The 16,716-nt window shown below is 43.6% G+C and overlaps 1 protein-coding gene across 5 annotated transcripts in view; it reads left to right on the forward strand.

The window, feature by feature from the left end:
- camsap1b (calmodulin regulated spectrin-associated protein 1b) overlaps positions 1-16,592 on the forward strand; it is a 38,606-nt gene extending 22,014 nt beyond the window's left edge. Inside the window, exons 5-19 of one of the 5 annotated variants that reach the window (XM_047380897.1) lie at positions 3,474-3,554; positions 3,859-3,891; positions 7,044-7,185; positions 7,454-7,593; positions 7,724-7,820; positions 8,029-8,185; positions 8,443-8,528; positions 8,612-8,699; positions 9,912-12,174; positions 12,630-12,766; positions 12,839-13,053; positions 13,225-13,327; positions 13,442-13,554; positions 13,816-13,934; positions 14,541-16,592. In XM_047380897.1, the coding sequence (XP_047236853.1) occupies positions 3,474-3,554; positions 3,859-3,891; positions 7,044-7,185; positions 7,454-7,593; positions 7,724-7,820; positions 8,029-8,185; positions 8,443-8,528; positions 8,612-8,699; positions 9,912-12,174; positions 12,630-12,766; positions 12,839-13,053; positions 13,225-13,327; positions 13,442-13,554; positions 13,816-13,934; positions 14,541-14,837 (4,071 nt within the window). In that variant the 3' untranslated portion in view covers positions 14,838-16,592. The remainder of the gene's footprint in view (positions 1-3,473; positions 3,555-3,858; positions 3,892-7,043; positions 7,186-7,453; positions 7,594-7,723; positions 7,821-8,028; positions 8,186-8,442; positions 8,529-8,611; positions 8,700-9,911; positions 12,175-12,629; positions 12,767-12,838; positions 13,054-13,224; positions 13,328-13,441; positions 13,555-13,815; positions 13,935-14,540) is intronic. The other 4 variants (XM_047380900.1, XM_047380898.1, XM_047380902.1 and 1 more) reach the window with 4 other exon arrangements.
- Positions 16,593-16,716: the final 124 nt, after the last annotated feature.

Raw genomic sequence — 16,716 nt, forward strand, 5'->3', positions numbered from 1 at the left:
TGAGATCCCGGATACAGGCGGCTGAAATGAACTTCCTCTTTAGGGTGGCCGGGCACTCCCTTAGAGATAGGGTGAGGAGCTCGGCCATCCGGGAGGGGCTCCACATCGAGAGAAGCCAGTTGAGGTGGTATTGGATGCCTCCTGGATGCCTTCCTCGGGAGGTGTTCCAGGCACGTCCCACCGGGAGGAGCCCCAGGGGACGGCCCAGGACACCCTGGAGGGACTATGTCTCTCGGCTGGCCTGGGAACACCTTGGGCTCCCCCCGGAGGAGCTGGAGGAGGTGTCTAGGGAGAGGGATGTCTGGGTGTCTCTGCTGCCCCCGCGATCCGGTCCTGGATAAAGCAGAAGACTACGAGTTTCCTCTCCAGCTTCCTCCTGTAATCCTCCTTAGCTCTTCTGATCTTCACCTTCAAGCACCCCTGTGTTTCTCTGACATGATCCCTGTTGCCATCTATGAAATAGTAGGGATGACAGAGTCAACACAGGAATTGATGTAGTGTGTGATGCACTCAGTGAGCTCATCAATGTCCTCCTTATTCGGCTCACAGAGAGCCTGCCAGTCGGTGGCCTCAAAACATCTCTGCAGTGTCTCTGCGACCTCCTTTGACCACCTCCTCACTGTCCTTGTGGTTACAGGTTTGCTCTTCACCAGAGGGACATAACAAGGGCTAAGGTGCACCAGGTTATGATCAGACCGGCCCAGTGGGGGGAGGGGAGAGGAACTGTATGCATCTTTTACATTAGCACACAGCAAGTCCAGAGTCCTCTCCTGTACGTCGGGGCAGTTCACATACTGGGTGAAGTTGGGCAGTGTTTTGCCCATGGCGACATGATTGAAATCACCCGAGATAGCCATGAATGCAGTCAGGTATCCAGTCTGCAAGCGAGCTACAGCGGAGTGGATGACGTTACAGGCCACCGTTGGGTTAGCAGAGGGAGGAATGTAAACAATCACCACAATAACATGGGAATATTCACAAGTCAGGTAAAACGGGCAAAGACCAACCGCCAGCAGTTCAACATCCGGGCATCAGAGTCGCTCCTTGACCGTTATATGAGCAGGATTGCGCCAACGGTTGTTTGCTAGAATGGCAAGCCCCCCCTCCTTTTTGCTTATTTTGGTGCAATTCCTGTCAGCTCGAACAGTCCGGTAGCACTTGTTGGGAGTATGATTATTGATTGAATAATCTTGATCAATAATTATAATTACAAATCATAATCTGACAAAATCAATTTCTTAACCATAAATCCTCATTTACGAATCGAGACCAGAGAGGTTTCTGGTGTTGTAATTGTGGCTCAACGCCTCTGACAATTACAACCGTTAAATTCTCCGTAATAGTTAATAACTATTGCCGGAGATGTCACTGTTTAATTGACCGTTTCTGCCGAAACGTGTGGAACTTGAACCTTATTTTGACTGACACATCACTTTTTGCACACAATGAAACACCAAACGCTCTCTCTTTATCTATGTGAATATTTATTAATTGTCACCTACTCAACATGCAAAATTCTACACACACAGGGGTAAACACATCTAAATAAGCAAAATCAACAAACGGTAGTGGGTATGTATCGAGTCAACCAGCAGTTTATGGCACAACAGAGGAAAGGAGAGGATATGAAAAGGGGGGTGTGGTGATGACTGGTGGGGGGTTGGAGCGCAGCTTAGAGTGTCTTTTATGATCTTCTGATCATAAAACTTCCCCCCTTTACTCCTGAACACAAAGGATTGATAACTTTTGGCGGCAAGCTAGCACAGTGAGATTGAAGACAAAGGTAAAATGGAGAATTTTACCATGAGGTCGTTTTAACAGTCCAGTTTTGCAACGCACCCGCGTTCAGATAGTAAACACAAACAGCTCTAGGAACACGGCGGATCCCGATATTACATAACACATCAAAGTTTCAACAAGCAAGGTTACATGCACATATTATTCAGAACACATGAGATCCTAACCAGCGATTCTGATCGCTTCTACAACCTCTGACCCTGCCCAGGCCTTCTAATAAAGAAATAAAAAAGAAATGGGTTTTACTTGTGCCGTCTTCTTCCTGAGCGAGGGAATTCGAGCGAGGACACGTGGGGTTGAGTTAATTGTGCGTCCACAATTAACTTCAGGGGAACGGTCAGTCTTTGTCCTTCGGTCTTCTTGACAAAAAGGAAAAATATGATCTGACCATCAAAGTCGACTTGGAAATGAAACACGGTAGCGGTTCGTCTCTCCGAAACTCCGTGTCTCCAGTTACGTGTTAACTCACGTCTTCGATCGGCAAAAGTGAAATCTCTGGCCTTCTTATTCCAAAAACTTCAGTTATGAATAGTTCGTTGTCCAACGAGAGAGAATGAATGAAACTCTTCACAGAGTTCTTCTCTTAAAGTGGCGCTCTTCAATCACCAGGTCGTTCCAGCGGAAGGCAGCTTTTCAAACATGAGCGCCTCCTATATAGCATCCTGTGACGTCAGACTGGGGACGCCCAGTCATATCAGTCGCAATGCTCGATGGGATATGTAGGAGCGGGCTGTCCTGGGTACAAAATGGCCGATGCCATTGGAGGGGCACAGTGACGTCCAGCAACGGGCAGATAATCCAATACTCAGCAAACAAGTGGTCAAACACACTCAATGGAGACATTGGCATCAGGAATGTCAAGATGCAGCCATGTCTCTGTAAAACACATTAAGCTACACTTCCGGTACTCCCTCTGGCTCCTGGCCAGGGCCGTTAATTCCTCCATCTTGTTAGCCATTGATCTCACGTTGCCCATGGAGACGGATGGGAGAGACGGCTTAAATCTCCTCTTCTGCATAAGCCTCTGTTGTTTCTTCCTTATTGCTCTCCTCCGCTGTTTGTTTCCTCCTCTGCAACCACGATGTGTCCTTCTCCAGTTCTCTTCAGGGATTGCTTTGGGTCTGGACACCATGCCTGCTGGCTTCAGCGCAATCAGCAGATCCCTCATGCAAACAATGTGGCCAAGTTGTTGTGCCCGGCTGAGTAAAAAAAATATTTCCACAGCAAAGAAAAAGATGAAGACTCTCTTAATCAACATTGTTAAAAATGAACTTCTTGTAAAGTGCAAAAGAAATGTATGTAAAAAAAGAAGTTATAAAAAAAAAAAAGTAAAAACAGGAGCAGGTGTAACCGCAACAGGCTGCATACACATTGGCGCATGCGCACAATTCATGCCACCCTCCCTTATTTTCTCTTAAAACAAAAGCTTGAAAGTACTTTGGCTGGCACAGTTTTTGCTGGGAAGGAAAGCTTGGTATTCCACCCCCTGACCTAGGAGAAGGCGTGTAGGACAATTTGTCCAGTCTTTACAGTGTAGATACGTAGCAATCATGAAGCTGTTTGATCATGTATGACAGATTTAAAGTCTCTTGATGCTTTGTGGCAAATTCAAACGTTCTGTGGTTATATGCTTTCCTACTGTGTTTATAGACATTAAAATGTGATTTCTGTGGCAGGTGAACATGAAAATGAGAGAGATGACGGAAAGGGAGCACAAAGTCAAGCATCACCCCCTGGAGTCCCCCAGCCACCAGAAGGTAAAGCCATTCAGTGTGACTTCCCATTTCTGTACAGTCAAAATAACTTAATTAAAATGGAAATGTTCTTAAATTCACATCAAGATGTTTAAAATAAAGTCTTGTTTCAAGAAAACAGCAGCTACCTTTGTTTGGTGTGGGAATGTATCTTTGTAATGGCAGTTTGCAGACATCAGATCCTCGTTCTTCTTTCTTTACTCTGGCAGCAGATCTGATCCGTTTGCTTGTAACCTCTGACTTTTTAATCTCTGCTCCTGTTCCTCATTTGTCCCTCCTTCCCCTCTTGTCCCTGCAAACTGGATAGTCTCCCTCCAAATGGTATTGGAAGCTAGTCCCTGTAAGTTGGATGGCAGCCCCCCCCCCCCCACACCCATTTATACCCCCTGATTCCTCTTTGCACGCATAGTTTTGTGTTCATGTGTGCGCACTCTCTACCATTGCTCATTCAGTGCTGCTGTTTGTGGCCAGTGCATCACCAATGGGGGAGAAAGAAGACTTCTTTTCCATTGTGGCAAATTTGTCAAACAGGTGTATGGTATTCCAGTGCTCTAAAGATACTTTCGTTGCTATGCATTGTTTGCTACTTAATGCCCAGCTCAACTAGGCCGTGTGGATTCTCTGTGTAAGTGTATGTGGTTATTTGCTTGTCCAGTCAGAGTAAAGAGCAAATCCATGCCCACACCTCTCCTCTGCTTTGCAGACCCATCCTTGGCATCCCCCTCTCACTGATCTGCTTTGTCATTCTTCCACCAGTCTCTCTCTCTTCTGCTTTCTCACACTAAATAAAATGTGCCCACAGCTTCCTCTGACAGTAACTCTGCTTTGTGTATGTGTCAGCCTGATGCCATGCCCGAGCAGGCCCACTGCATGCTGGAGCCACAGGATCTCTCCGAAGTGGTACAGTGTTCTGCTCTAGTCAGGGGTAGATGTACTTACAGTTATAGTGCTATAAAAAGTACTTTCTCCCTTACAGATTTCTTCTATTATTGGTTTTATGTGACTACATTTCTCACATTTCAAACCAATTTAAAAATCAGACAAAAATAATCTGAATAAATACAAAAAGCAGTTTTTAGATGATTTGTTTATCAAGAAGATGTCCAAAACAGTCTGGCCATACATTAAAAAGTAATTGCTCCCTAAACGTAATAACGGCTACCATCAAGTGTTTGTAATAACTGGCAATGAGTCTTTACATCACTGCAGAGGAATTTTGGTCCTTTGTTTTTAGCTGTGGTGTTTTATTTCATATACACTGGAGGGTTTTAAAGACGGCCGGCTTGTTTAAGGCCTTCAGTGCTTTAGATGTTCCGGGTTCCTCCTGGATAAGTCCATGATGTGCTCTTGGATTAATTTTGGTAGGGCTGTTGCTATTGAGAGGGTTCACCACTGTCCCACGTTCTCTCAATTTTTGGGGTTACTTTTCAAAAAGGATTGTGGTTGGTTTGGATTATTTCTTTTCCCTTAATAAGTTAAGTCATCATTAAAAAACTGCATTTTGTATTTATTTGGGTCATGTTTTTGATCTGAAATGTTTTCCAAATCAGCAAAAATCTGTAACCAGGCAAATAGTTTCTCACAGCACTGTATGTAGAGCCTTTAGTCTGGTTGTTAGGTGCTCTAAGTGTAAGTAGTTGCCTATAGTTTTATTAAAATTGCCCAGAAAAGACATAGATGTTGTACATGTTGGTTAATGCTTTAATTTATTTGTGGTTCTTTAAGTAGAGATTTTTCTCGTGTTTGGTCACGAATTTGAGAGGCTTTTAGAATAGTCCTTTTTTCTTTAGACTTTATGTTCTCATAGCCTTGTCTTTCAAGTGTTATATTATTTGCATTATTAATGGGTTTAATACGAATGAATGTGTCGTGGTTTTGACACATGGTTTAGAGGAAAGCGCCTGATAAGCTGAGGTTCACAGTGAGAGTTGGAAGGACAGTAACGGCAGATGAGAAACGGAGGAAAAATATGGATTTATTTCAATTAATCTCGCCATCACAATATTGAGCAAAAATATGACCATTTCTTGCTAATATCCTGCAGCACTATAGAGTGACCTCTTGGTTATGTTTCTTCATGCTGAAGTTATTTCCAAGCTAGATGGTGCACTGCTAATGTTTGGTATGTGGTTGTGCAAAACAAATACTTCGAACGTCACAACCACAAACTTTAGTGTGTTCTGAATTTATGGAAAAGGGCAACATTAAGGAGTGCATAATGGTGAAGTGAAATGACAACAGTGTGTGGATTTCAACATTTTTCATAAATAAACATCGGAAAAGTGTGGCTTATGTTTTTATTTAGCCTCCCTGAGTCAGTCCTTTTGTAGAATCACCTTCTGCTACATGAGTGGGAGTGTTTTTGTGGCATCTCTAACAGCTGGATGACGATGGTGTTTTGAGGGTGACGAACAACAGTGATGGTATTTTGTTTGTAGGCCACAAAGCTCTGTTTTGCTCTTATCTGACCTGAACACCTTCTTCCACATTTGCTGGATTTGTACTAAAATTAAATTACAAAGTGGGGGTCCCCATTTAGTAATCATCTAACCCCTGGGGGCAGTTGGTTATGTCGCATTTTGTTTGGGGGCGCAGCACCTTTTAAATGATTTGTATTGTAAAAATTTCAAAATCCATTTGTTCTTTTCATCCATCCTTAAAGTTGTGCACTACAGAGTGTTGGTCTATCGATATTGAGGTTTGTGGTCATAACATGGAACAGTATAAATGTCTAAAAGTTGTAGTGAAGTGTTCAGTCTAAAGGAATTAACATTTTTAATTCAGTGGAATCTGTAATCTTTATTATCTCAGCTTGCTGTTTCATTTGTGTTTTTGTTTAAGTCCCACGAATTAAACACAAAATCAGCCTTTTATTCTTAGGTTTTTAGTGTTTACAACAATTTGGATGATTGACTTTCAGTGCTGAACATGCTCGCTTTGTCTAATTGGGCCAGTGAGTAGCCCAGTTTCCATCCCAGTCAGGTGGTTCATGCATCATAGTTTAACTGGACTTCATCTCTGGCCGTGTGCTTATCAACACCAGAGAGAGGCTGACCCTCTACTCTGTGTGATTCATGCTACAGCTCTAACACCATCACCTCCATCGCCTCACAGTTAACCAAGTCTTCAGGGTTCTCCCTAACATGGTCGATTACTTGACGTTTTCCATCAGCAGTATCGTGATTTTAAAACACAATAAACCATCTGATCAGCTGAAATGTTTCTTAAGTTATAAAATAAATATATCTTGCTTGCAAAGTCCTGGGGGGAACCTTGACCCACTGCCTTCATTAGTTGGCCTTGAGCATTAACTGAAGGAGAACCTTCCGAGGTTAATGTGTTTTGAATAATGAATTTCAATTTTATTATTAACTGGAAAAAGTGATTTATAGCTGTGGTACTGGTTGTCACCATAGGGATGTTTCATGATGTCACTTGCTGCTGTTCTTATCCTCATGAAACCATGATTATTTTCCCCCACCTGCTGGTTAGGTCCGGTATCGTCGAGAGCATGCATCGGGTCGCCAGCTGCCCTTCTTCCCACTGCTGGAAGACCTCATGAGGGACGTTTGTGACGGAGCTGCACTGCTCACCGTGGTCCATTATTATTGCCCTGATATCATGAAGCTGGAGGGTAAGATGTTCATTCAAACGCCTTTACACTCCCAGGAACACGGCCACGATCTGTAATAACATCTTACTAATTATCAGTTGCCCACAAGGAATTTGTTTCTGTAAGTAGCACCAGACTTCCTCTGCACACGCTGAATGTAGCGTCTGTGTGTGATATTATTTTCGTTAGGCACACATGCCCAGCAGTTCCTGTCCTCTCGGCGTGACATTTATAGCGGTCAGATCACTGAGCTGTATCCTGGTCTGACCTGTTCTGTCTGTCTGATCAGATATTTGCCTGAAGGAAGTACCTTCCATTGCTGATAGTCTGTACAACATCCAGCTGCTGAGAGAATTTGCCAGTGAATATCTGAATAAAAGCTGCTATCTGACAATGGAGGACATGCTTTACTCACCGCTGGTTCTCAAGGTATGAAATCTGACAGATTTTTTTTTTTTTTTCAATGGAAATCAAAGTACTCACCTTGTATTGCTGCTTTTAAATGTCACCGATTCTCTCCATTCAGGCGTTTGTGACATGCTTCTCACTCTTTCTGCAGCACAATGTTATGGTGTTCATTGCTGAACTGTTCTGGTGGTTTGAGACTGTCAAGCCAGAGTTCGTCCAACCCAGAGACCTTCAAGAGTTTAAAGATGGTAAGCATCACTTTGAACAAAACTCATGTATCACCAGTCTGAATGATGAGTCTCTTCCACTCTTTAAAAGCTGTCTTCTGAAGAGAATAAAACAAATTAATTAAATGCAGGGGTCCAGCTCTTCTAAACAGTAACACATGTCGTTGTTCACATTCAGATGATGTAATCTGAAGGTAAAAGGAGACCATTTTCCTCCTGTTTTATTTAGCTCGAGCCATAGCTCATCCCAAGAGTGCCCGCCCATCAGTGCCCATCTCCAACGCCACCAAGCGCAGCTTTCTGACTAGTCCTGGCGTGGCAGATAACCAGAGCAGCCCTGAAGTCTGTAACAGGTACTTCCTGCACCCTGAAGGCTCTGATCCTCTGTAAGTCTTTTCTTGTCTTTTTTACATTCCCTTCATCTCTTTACCAGCAGCAGTAATTCAAACATGTATACATGTGGCGTCTCATGTAATTCTGTCATAAATTAGATTGTCTAAACTCATTCTGACTTTTCTCTGTTGTTCCCTGAGATATAATGTGAAGCATTAGATGATCTTAAAATAAACAGTTTTCTCTTTGGTTTTTGTACACTGGAGGTTTTTTAGAAAGTTCTCACAGCATTTGTTTCGCTTGCTCTTAGTAAGGGGGGTCCAACTTTCAGTCCCTCTCATCCACTGCTCCCTCTTAGGCAGAGACAACAAAAGCAGCAAGATGACGACAGCGGAGGTAAATATAATTCTTCACATCTCCTGGGAAAAAAGTTTGGGTTCATTTTCTAGTCGCACTTCCTTTTTATTTTTCCTCCTTAGGTGTGAGAAACCGTTCAAACTCCCTTACTCAGATGGATGGACAACAGCTCCGAGGCTCTGCTGTTGCGTGGCCTGACAAAAGGCAAAGGTACATGGGAGAAAAAAATGCACTTTTTTTTTTTTTTCAAAGTTGTATTTACAGTACTACAACTACAAACCTGCAAATACATGACTGTCCTTCTCAACCATGGCTGTCCACAATGCAACCCAGGGGCCCTTAAACTAATTTAGTGATACATGTGGCCCTGTGAGAATGGGCCGCTTGATTTCAGATGGAAGCATTTCAAAACAACATGTAAGGGAAGATTTTCACTGAAAAGTTAAAATCTTCTTGAAATGGAAAATGTTGGGTGTGGCACATATTCTTTGACCTGTCTTGGGGTTTTTCTTTCATTTTAATGTCAGTAAACAGAACCACAAACATATAGCAGCTTTTTTTAATGCAGAGTATTTGATAAACTTGTCAAAACACAGCAAGTTTTCAAATAAAATGATCCATTTCCTATTCTTGTTGCTAAGAATGGAGTGAAAATAATGCTTTACACCAAACACCACGAAAAAAAAAACAAAGAATGAATTTATTTGTATGCATTTCTTTTAAAAACGCAAACCTGTGATATCCGTTTTATGATTTAGATCTTAAATGAATTTCAGATCCCTTTCCTACAAAGATTGGACTACGTTCTGTTTCATTAAAAGGTTGCATGTTTAGCTTATTGGTGAACTGGTAAAAAATAAATAAATTGTTTTGCATTTAAAAAAAAAAAATCAAATTGCTACAACCCATGAGTAAGTTGAACTTGATTATTTTGTCTGGCATTACAAAATCTGGACTCCACTGTCCTAAACCGACAGGCCCAGCAAGGAAAGCGTTAATCAGAGAAGCGGCCAGAAGGCCCACAGTATATCTGAAGGAGCTGCAGACATCCACAGGTCAGGTTAGAGAATATGTTGACAGATAGTTATTAGTCCCGTACTCCACAAACCTTTATGGGCTGCCTTTTACCGAAATATGTGCAAGAATAAAGATTTGTTGAGAATTGTGAAACATGGTGGTGGCAACATCATGCTGTGGGAATGCTTTTCTTTAGCAGAGACAGGGAAACACCTCAGATTTAATGAGGAGCGAACTTGTTAGACCAACAATAATAATATCCATGATATAAAATTCAAAAAATAGATTTGTTTAATGCAACAAAATAGGGAAAAAGTCCACCTGGTTTGAATACTTGCAGGCAAGCTAATTGTTAGATTGTAAATATAAACTGTACATCATAATAACACATTGTCTTTCTTTCAGACCACTGTCCACACTCAGCCCCTTCATGCTGCATTCAGGCACCGACAGTGACGCAGACATAGCTTCTGGTGATAGCGTGAGTCTGGCTCGCTCAATTAGTAAAGACAGTCTGGCATCCAACGTCATCAACGTCACTCCGAAGCATCAGACTGCTGTCCACCAGTCGTCGCTTGCTGCCATGCGAAGAGTCAACGGCCACAACTTGCTGAGTAATGTCAACATGGAGGAAGAAACTTTGGCAGTAGCGAGGACCGATGCTTCCGTTATCCCAAAACGAGTCGATGGGACACGTGTGTGTGCCGCAGTCGGACCTAAACCTTCCTCCGACTCCAAACCTGCTTCAGATGGCTTTTACCTTGAACCACTCATGCCTGCTGTTCTGAAAACGGCCAAAGAGAAGTCCGTATGCCTGAACAAAGAGGAGGAGAGTGGTGAGGTAGCTCGATCAGCAGGTAGGGGCTCTTTACGCCATGGAGATGGATCTTCAGCCGCCGTTCGCAGAAAAGCTCCCTCTGATCTCAAACAAACTTTCACCCTTCCGGGCGAGGAGGAAAACTTGTCTGAGGAGCCACAGCAGTCGGATTTCAGACCAGTCATCACAAGCAACGTAACCTATTCCTCCAGAGAGCCAGCTGAAGGTTTCTACCTTCATGTAGATTCTGAGGAACCAATGTGTGTTCATGGCACAGAGGCTGAGCTAGAAGACCTGGACGAGGAGGAAGAAGATTTGGATGAAGCTCTGACCACTAAAGACTCAAACCATCCAAGGAAAGCTTACAGTGAAGCAGATGAAGAAGAATCAGCTAAGCTCCAAGAGGACATGAATGTCAAAGAGCATGAAGACAAGGACTTTAATGGCGGTAGTGGCCGCTCTAGCCCCTGTCTCAGCACACACTCCCAAGCTAGCAGCATGGCTAGCGGCAGCGTGCGCATGACTTCCTTCGCTGAGCGGAAAGCCCAACAGCAGCGCTTTGGCAGCAACCACGATCTACGCTCCAGTGCTTCCAGCTCCCAACGAACCACTCCAGATGGATCAGAGAGCAGCGGGCCCCTGTCGTCTTCTTGGAGACTGAAGAGAGATCAGAGCCCCTCTTCCCCCTTAGGAGGATGCACTCGTCCGGGTGACGGCGGTACAAACGTACTGGCCTCTGAAATCGTTCAGCTCCGAATGCAGCTGGAGGAGAAGCGGCGAGCCATCGAGCACCAGAAGAAGAAGATGGAAGTGCTGGCAGCGAGGCAGAGGCAGAAGCTGGGCAAAGCAGCATTTTTGCACATTGTTAAGAAAGGCGGAGGAAGGAGTGACACATTACCCAGCTCACTTAAAGCAGACATCTATAAAGAAGAGCTCAATGGGGAGAAAGGACCTTTAAGTAAAGATGATATGTGTGTTGACACCCTAAGGGGGGAGAAAGAAGGGGAGGAGACCGGCCCGCCGGGTGCCTTAGAAGCAGACAAGAAGGGAAACGGTGGAAGCTTTTATCTAGATGAAGAACTGGACCTTAATGAGTGCAGCCGCTCCATCGAGCTGCTGAATGACGCCATCGGCAGCATCCAGCAGCAGATGATGCAGCTATCACTGCAGCAGGAGATGCTGATGAAACAGAATGTACAATCCCCACCTGGTGCAGCTCCAGCTCCTCATGCAGGAGATAAAAATGGTGACTCTAAGACAGGAGGAGGCTTTCACTTTGTGGAGCACCTCTCTGGAACCAGCAGCGCTCCAACCAGGAAACCTCCCAAGCTGAGCTCAGGCCGGAGCTCCAGATCCAAGCCCTCTGAGTTAAAGATAGCTAAGGAGCAGAGCCGACAGGCATCCAGGACCCTCACCCCCTCCCAAGGTGGGTCAGAGACACTACCAAACCCACGGCAGTTGGCAGGGGGCAGGTCCCCCAGAGCCGAACAGCCCGGCAGCCCCAGAAACCCCATAGCTGCAGAGATAATGGACAGACCAGGATCTGGGCACATCAGAAGCGCCACCTTCCGCCTTCATGATGAAGCAAACATGCGCCTGCCGACCCGCGTTGATCTTATGTCTGTTTCTGCTCCAGAACCAGAGTGCCTGTCCAGCACACAGATAGAGCGCGAGCTCGGTTCTTCAGAGAAAGACTACGACCTATTAGAAGAGTCGCAGCGAAGCAAAACCAACCTTATCGAGGTGGATCTGTCTGAACTGAAGGCCCCCGAGGAAGAGGAGGGTGCTGAGGACAAAACAGCAGAGGATGATGATGGAGAGCAGAAGTCGGTCATGGGCTTCTTCTTTAAGGTAAGGCAGAAAATCTTTCTCTCATTTCAGTTTTGTTTTTTTCTGATCATGATTTCATGAGCTGAAGTGATATTTACTTATTAAACTGAGGCAGCTTCATAACGATTCTGTTTGATCCTTTTTTGACCCTTTTCTGCTCTGCCAGCACATTTCCTTTGGGATAGAAATCATAGATGCCACTCCAGAACTGACTTTGTTGTTCTTAAGCCACTCCGTAACTGATTGGACAAAGTTCTAGAGAACTTTCCTGTTAATACTTGACAGTTTAGAAGTCTAAAGAGTTGAGTCAGGAGACGTAAAGACCTTTTGAAAAGACAAATGTGCATTATCTCTGTAAACCGCCATAATGTTGTGTTTTGATCATGAAAGAAATCGTTCATTTTATCTTTACAGTGAAGTTGGATTTGAATTCTTTGGAATAAAACCATGTTGTATAACCCTTTTCCATGTCCTAGGATGAGCAGAAGGCTGAGGATGAACTTGCTAAGAAGAGGGCAGCATTCCTGCTGAAACAACAGAAGAAAGCTGAGGAGGCTCGTATTCGTAAACAACAACTAGAAGTAGAGTCGGAACTGAAACGAGATGAAGCAAGGTAAATGATTGCACCAGCGCAGAAATGTTATCGTCCCACAAAGTCCTAAAATGTATGTTTCATTTGAACCAGGCGAAAGGCAGAGGAAGACCGCTTGCGTAAGGAGGAGGAGAAGACTCGACGGGAGCTGATAAAGCAGGAGTATCTGCGGAGGAAGCAGCAAGAGATGTTAGAGGAGCAAGGCCTGGTGAAGCCCAAAACGCCCAAACCGAAGCAGAAACACAAACACAAGGGGGTTATCAGAGAGGAATCTTCCAGCGATCATTTCTCTAAGTGCCCTTCCACATGTGAGACTCTTAAATCATAACTTCTCTTCGTGTCGGGGCGTTTCAAATTCACAGATTTCCTATTTATTTGCTTTGTTTTAGTAAATACTAAAGTTACATTAGCAAGATTTACTGGCTATGGCTGTGTTTAACAAAAACTGAGTTTTATTCAACGTTCTTTGTTGCTTGTAGCTGACAACCTGAGTAACGCCCAGTCAGGCTCCAATCTGTCTCTGGCCTCTGCAGCTACAAACGAAGCCGACAGCGTCAACTCTGGAGGCGCTGGCTCTCAGCGGTAAATTACACACTCATTACATTTGTAATTGTAAGCTTGATAATTGTGATTCTGTTTAATGAATTACGACATCCTGTAATCTTTTGTTGTTGTTGCTGCTGCTGCTGTGTCCAGCTGTGACTCTGTGGAGTCGTTTCCAGGCAGTCGTAACAACAGCCGAGCTGCAGAGAGAGACTGGGACAACGGCTCCACCGCATCTTCCATCACTTCCATGGCTGAATACACAGGTGAGAACGCAGATCAGTTCATTCATGAGTTTTCAGTAGTCATTGAGATATCAATAGACCTGCATTTGTTTCTTTATGTGTAAAATTGAGGTAATTTAAACTTTGTTCAGCTTCATTGATGGTTTTTATTTATTTTTTTGCCATTTTCAGAACTTAAAACTTAGGAATGTGCGAATTTCATATTTAATTTGAATCTGACTCATTACTGTTTGTCTTGTTCAGTTGTATTAAAACAGGATTCATCTTTTGTTCTTTCTTTAGGCCCTAAACTCTTCAAGGAGCCCAGTGCCAAGTCAAATAAGCCAATCATTCATAATGCAATCTCCCACTGCTGCCTGGCAGGCAAAGTCAACGAGCCCCAGAAGAACCAGATCCTGGAGGTCAATTCTCTAGCTGAACTAGACCAACATATGGAAATGCATGAACTTGCTTTGTTTACCTGTTTATGCAAAGTATTCTGATGAGTGCTCTCCTTGCCCGGCCTGTCTTTGCTTGTTCTACTCTGAGTTGGTCGGTCACTTAAGATCGCTATAAAATTTATGGTTGAAATGCGATGAAGTGCAAAGGTTGAAGGGTTTTGAATATTGCAATGCACAGTACCAAACAAGGATTATGTGTGTCTAGAATAGCAACACTAATATGCTCTTTTAGGTTTAACCAGGTCTGAGAGAGGTGATAGGGTCACATGAACTAGAAGTTGAGGGATGTTTCTTTCTCGACTTTCTGAGATAAGGGGTTATTATCTGATCCACTCCTCTGAAGTTATTTGCCATTAATTTGAACAAAATGCTTTAGTTGAATTTTTGAGGGTTGACAAATGTAAAAAGTTTTGTTAAGCAACATTTTTTATAAAAAAAAAAAAAGAAATTTCTAGTAAGATTTTTTTGGTTTCTCTCTCTTCGGTGTTTGGAATTATTGGACTCAGAATTCAAATGTAGCTCGGCGGTGTTTTCATGAATTGTGTTTTCCTTCTGCTCCGTCACCAGGAGCTGGAGAAGTGTGAATCCAACCACCTGATGATCCTGTTTCGTGATGGCGGCTGCCAGTTCCGGGCGCTCTACTCGTACTTCCCCGACACCGAGGAGATCCACAAGCTGACAGGCACCGGACCTAAGAGCATCAGCAAGAAGATGATCGATAAGCTGTACAAGTACAGCTCGGATCGCAAACAGTTTACCGTCATCCCTGCCAAGACTGTGTCAGTTAGCGTGGACGCTCTGACTATCCACAACCACCTGTGGCAGGCCAAGAGAAGTGCTGTGCCAAAGAAAACTGGGAAATAGCAGACTGGTTTTAGATCCATTTTTAACGACATCATCTTATCTCCATCTGGCTTGTTTCTTAGCAGAACTGCAGTGAAGCTCACCCCCCAGCATGGTCTGGAAATCTACTTGTGAGACTTCACATGTAGGCAACATGTGGAGGTCTGGTGAATCCTCTCCTCGTCCCTGTGATATCGGTGTGATTGGTTCAGGTTCATTTTAGTTATTTTGAAGCAAGCATGTGGCATTGTTTCTCTAATATGTGGAGAACATCCATTTTTACATGAAATATTTATTGGTTCAGCACTGTCATGGTTGACAGCTGGGCTGCAGCACTAAAACCCTTCCTTCTCCATTGGATAGATTCAGGCATGAAGGTGGAGAGATGTTTGTTTTACCCGTTTAGGACCATCGGACTCTCAACACAAACGATCTGTTCCTGTGTTGAATGTCGAAACCGTCGAATCAGGCTGGCATCGCCGACCTCTGCCTCAGCAGTGGTCTCCAGAAATTTGCTGCTCAGAACTGTCTTCTTCTCTTCGTCAGGAGGATGGAATCCCCTCGGGTCTCCCTCAGACGTCCGTTTGCCTTTTTTCACGCATTGTGGTACTATCGTCTACTTATTCCGCCGCTTTTTAAACTAGACTCTGATCGTGTAGCACCGGGTGTGTGTGTGTGTGTCGCTAAAAACAAAGGGAAAAAAGAACAGCAATGGTCATTTTAAGTTCCTTTTATTTGTTGGACGGTCCCTTTTTCTTCCCCCTTCAGGATGTTAAGAAAAGGGGGATTGACTGGCCTTGGTACAACAATAATGCTCCTTGTTTTTTGCTTCATTTTAGCTTTTTCAAAATCATTTTTATCAAAGGGATTTGGTTCGTCTTTACGCAGATGTTATGTGTTTTCATCATAACGGGGAATTCTCTGATGTTTAGAGATTAGTTGTTATTTTTTTCTCTCCACCCGGCACCCTTAAATTATTCTGTACAAAGGTGCACTCATGAATACCTGTCGACGGCTTCTTTTCATGCAATGTAACCCCTCCTCTTCCTCCCCTCTGAGTATTTATGTGCCGTCTTTATTCACACGAGCGGAGGACACTCTCGTTGTGAAGGGTGCTTCCCGCTCAGTTCGAGTGACAGTATTTGATATCCTCACGCTGGGGAGGAGGGGTTGTGGCTCAGCTGTGTACCAACATTAAAGAACATTCCTCTAAGGTGTTGACAAGCACCGCCACATCGTCTCTCTTTTTCACTGTCTTTGCGAAACTTCAAAGTGCTTCTTCTTATTGTTAAATAAACCATTCGTTGGCCTCGAACAACCAGAAGTGTCGCACAAGCACTTTATTTTCTGTTTGGTTGCAGAGTGTCTTTTTGAACGGGCATGAAGACGACCAACTAATTCGTAACACTGCTGTTTGTGTAAAAAAATCAAACACTAGAGGGTTAATACTGACGACCGCAGCTGAAGGGCCTCCACTGAAACGTTACTACTGCTGTCCCTCCAAAAGCAACTCCGTACTTGATGAATCGTTTGCTGCATTTTGATGTCTGTTTTTTTGGGGGGGGGGGGGGGGCTTAATTGGTGGAATGTGGTCTTTAAATGTATGAAAGTATATTTTTATGTTATAACTAAATGATTGTATTGGCATTTGATCACCATTTTTTGTTACACTAGTGTACTTTTCATCCATGTTTTATTTTATCCTTGATCCCATGTTATCTATTTATTTTAAAATGGAAGCACTGAAACAATAAATTTCCAAGTGAATAAAAGTCACTTTTTTTATTTCAGTTTTTTTCTTTGATTTGTCCATCACCGTTACTGTTTTTGTGTTGCTGGCACTACACTGACTCCTTTTCACTCTTTCACTATAGTTTTGTCATGCCACTGCATCTTTTCA

Source organism: Girardinichthys multiradiatus, chromosome 12 (genome assembly GCF_021462225.1).
Source record: "Girardinichthys multiradiatus isolate DD_20200921_A chromosome 12, DD_fGirMul_XY1, whole genome shotgun sequence".
NCBI classification, from domain to species: Eukaryota; Metazoa; Chordata; class Actinopteri; order Cyprinodontiformes; family Goodeidae; genus Girardinichthys; species Girardinichthys multiradiatus.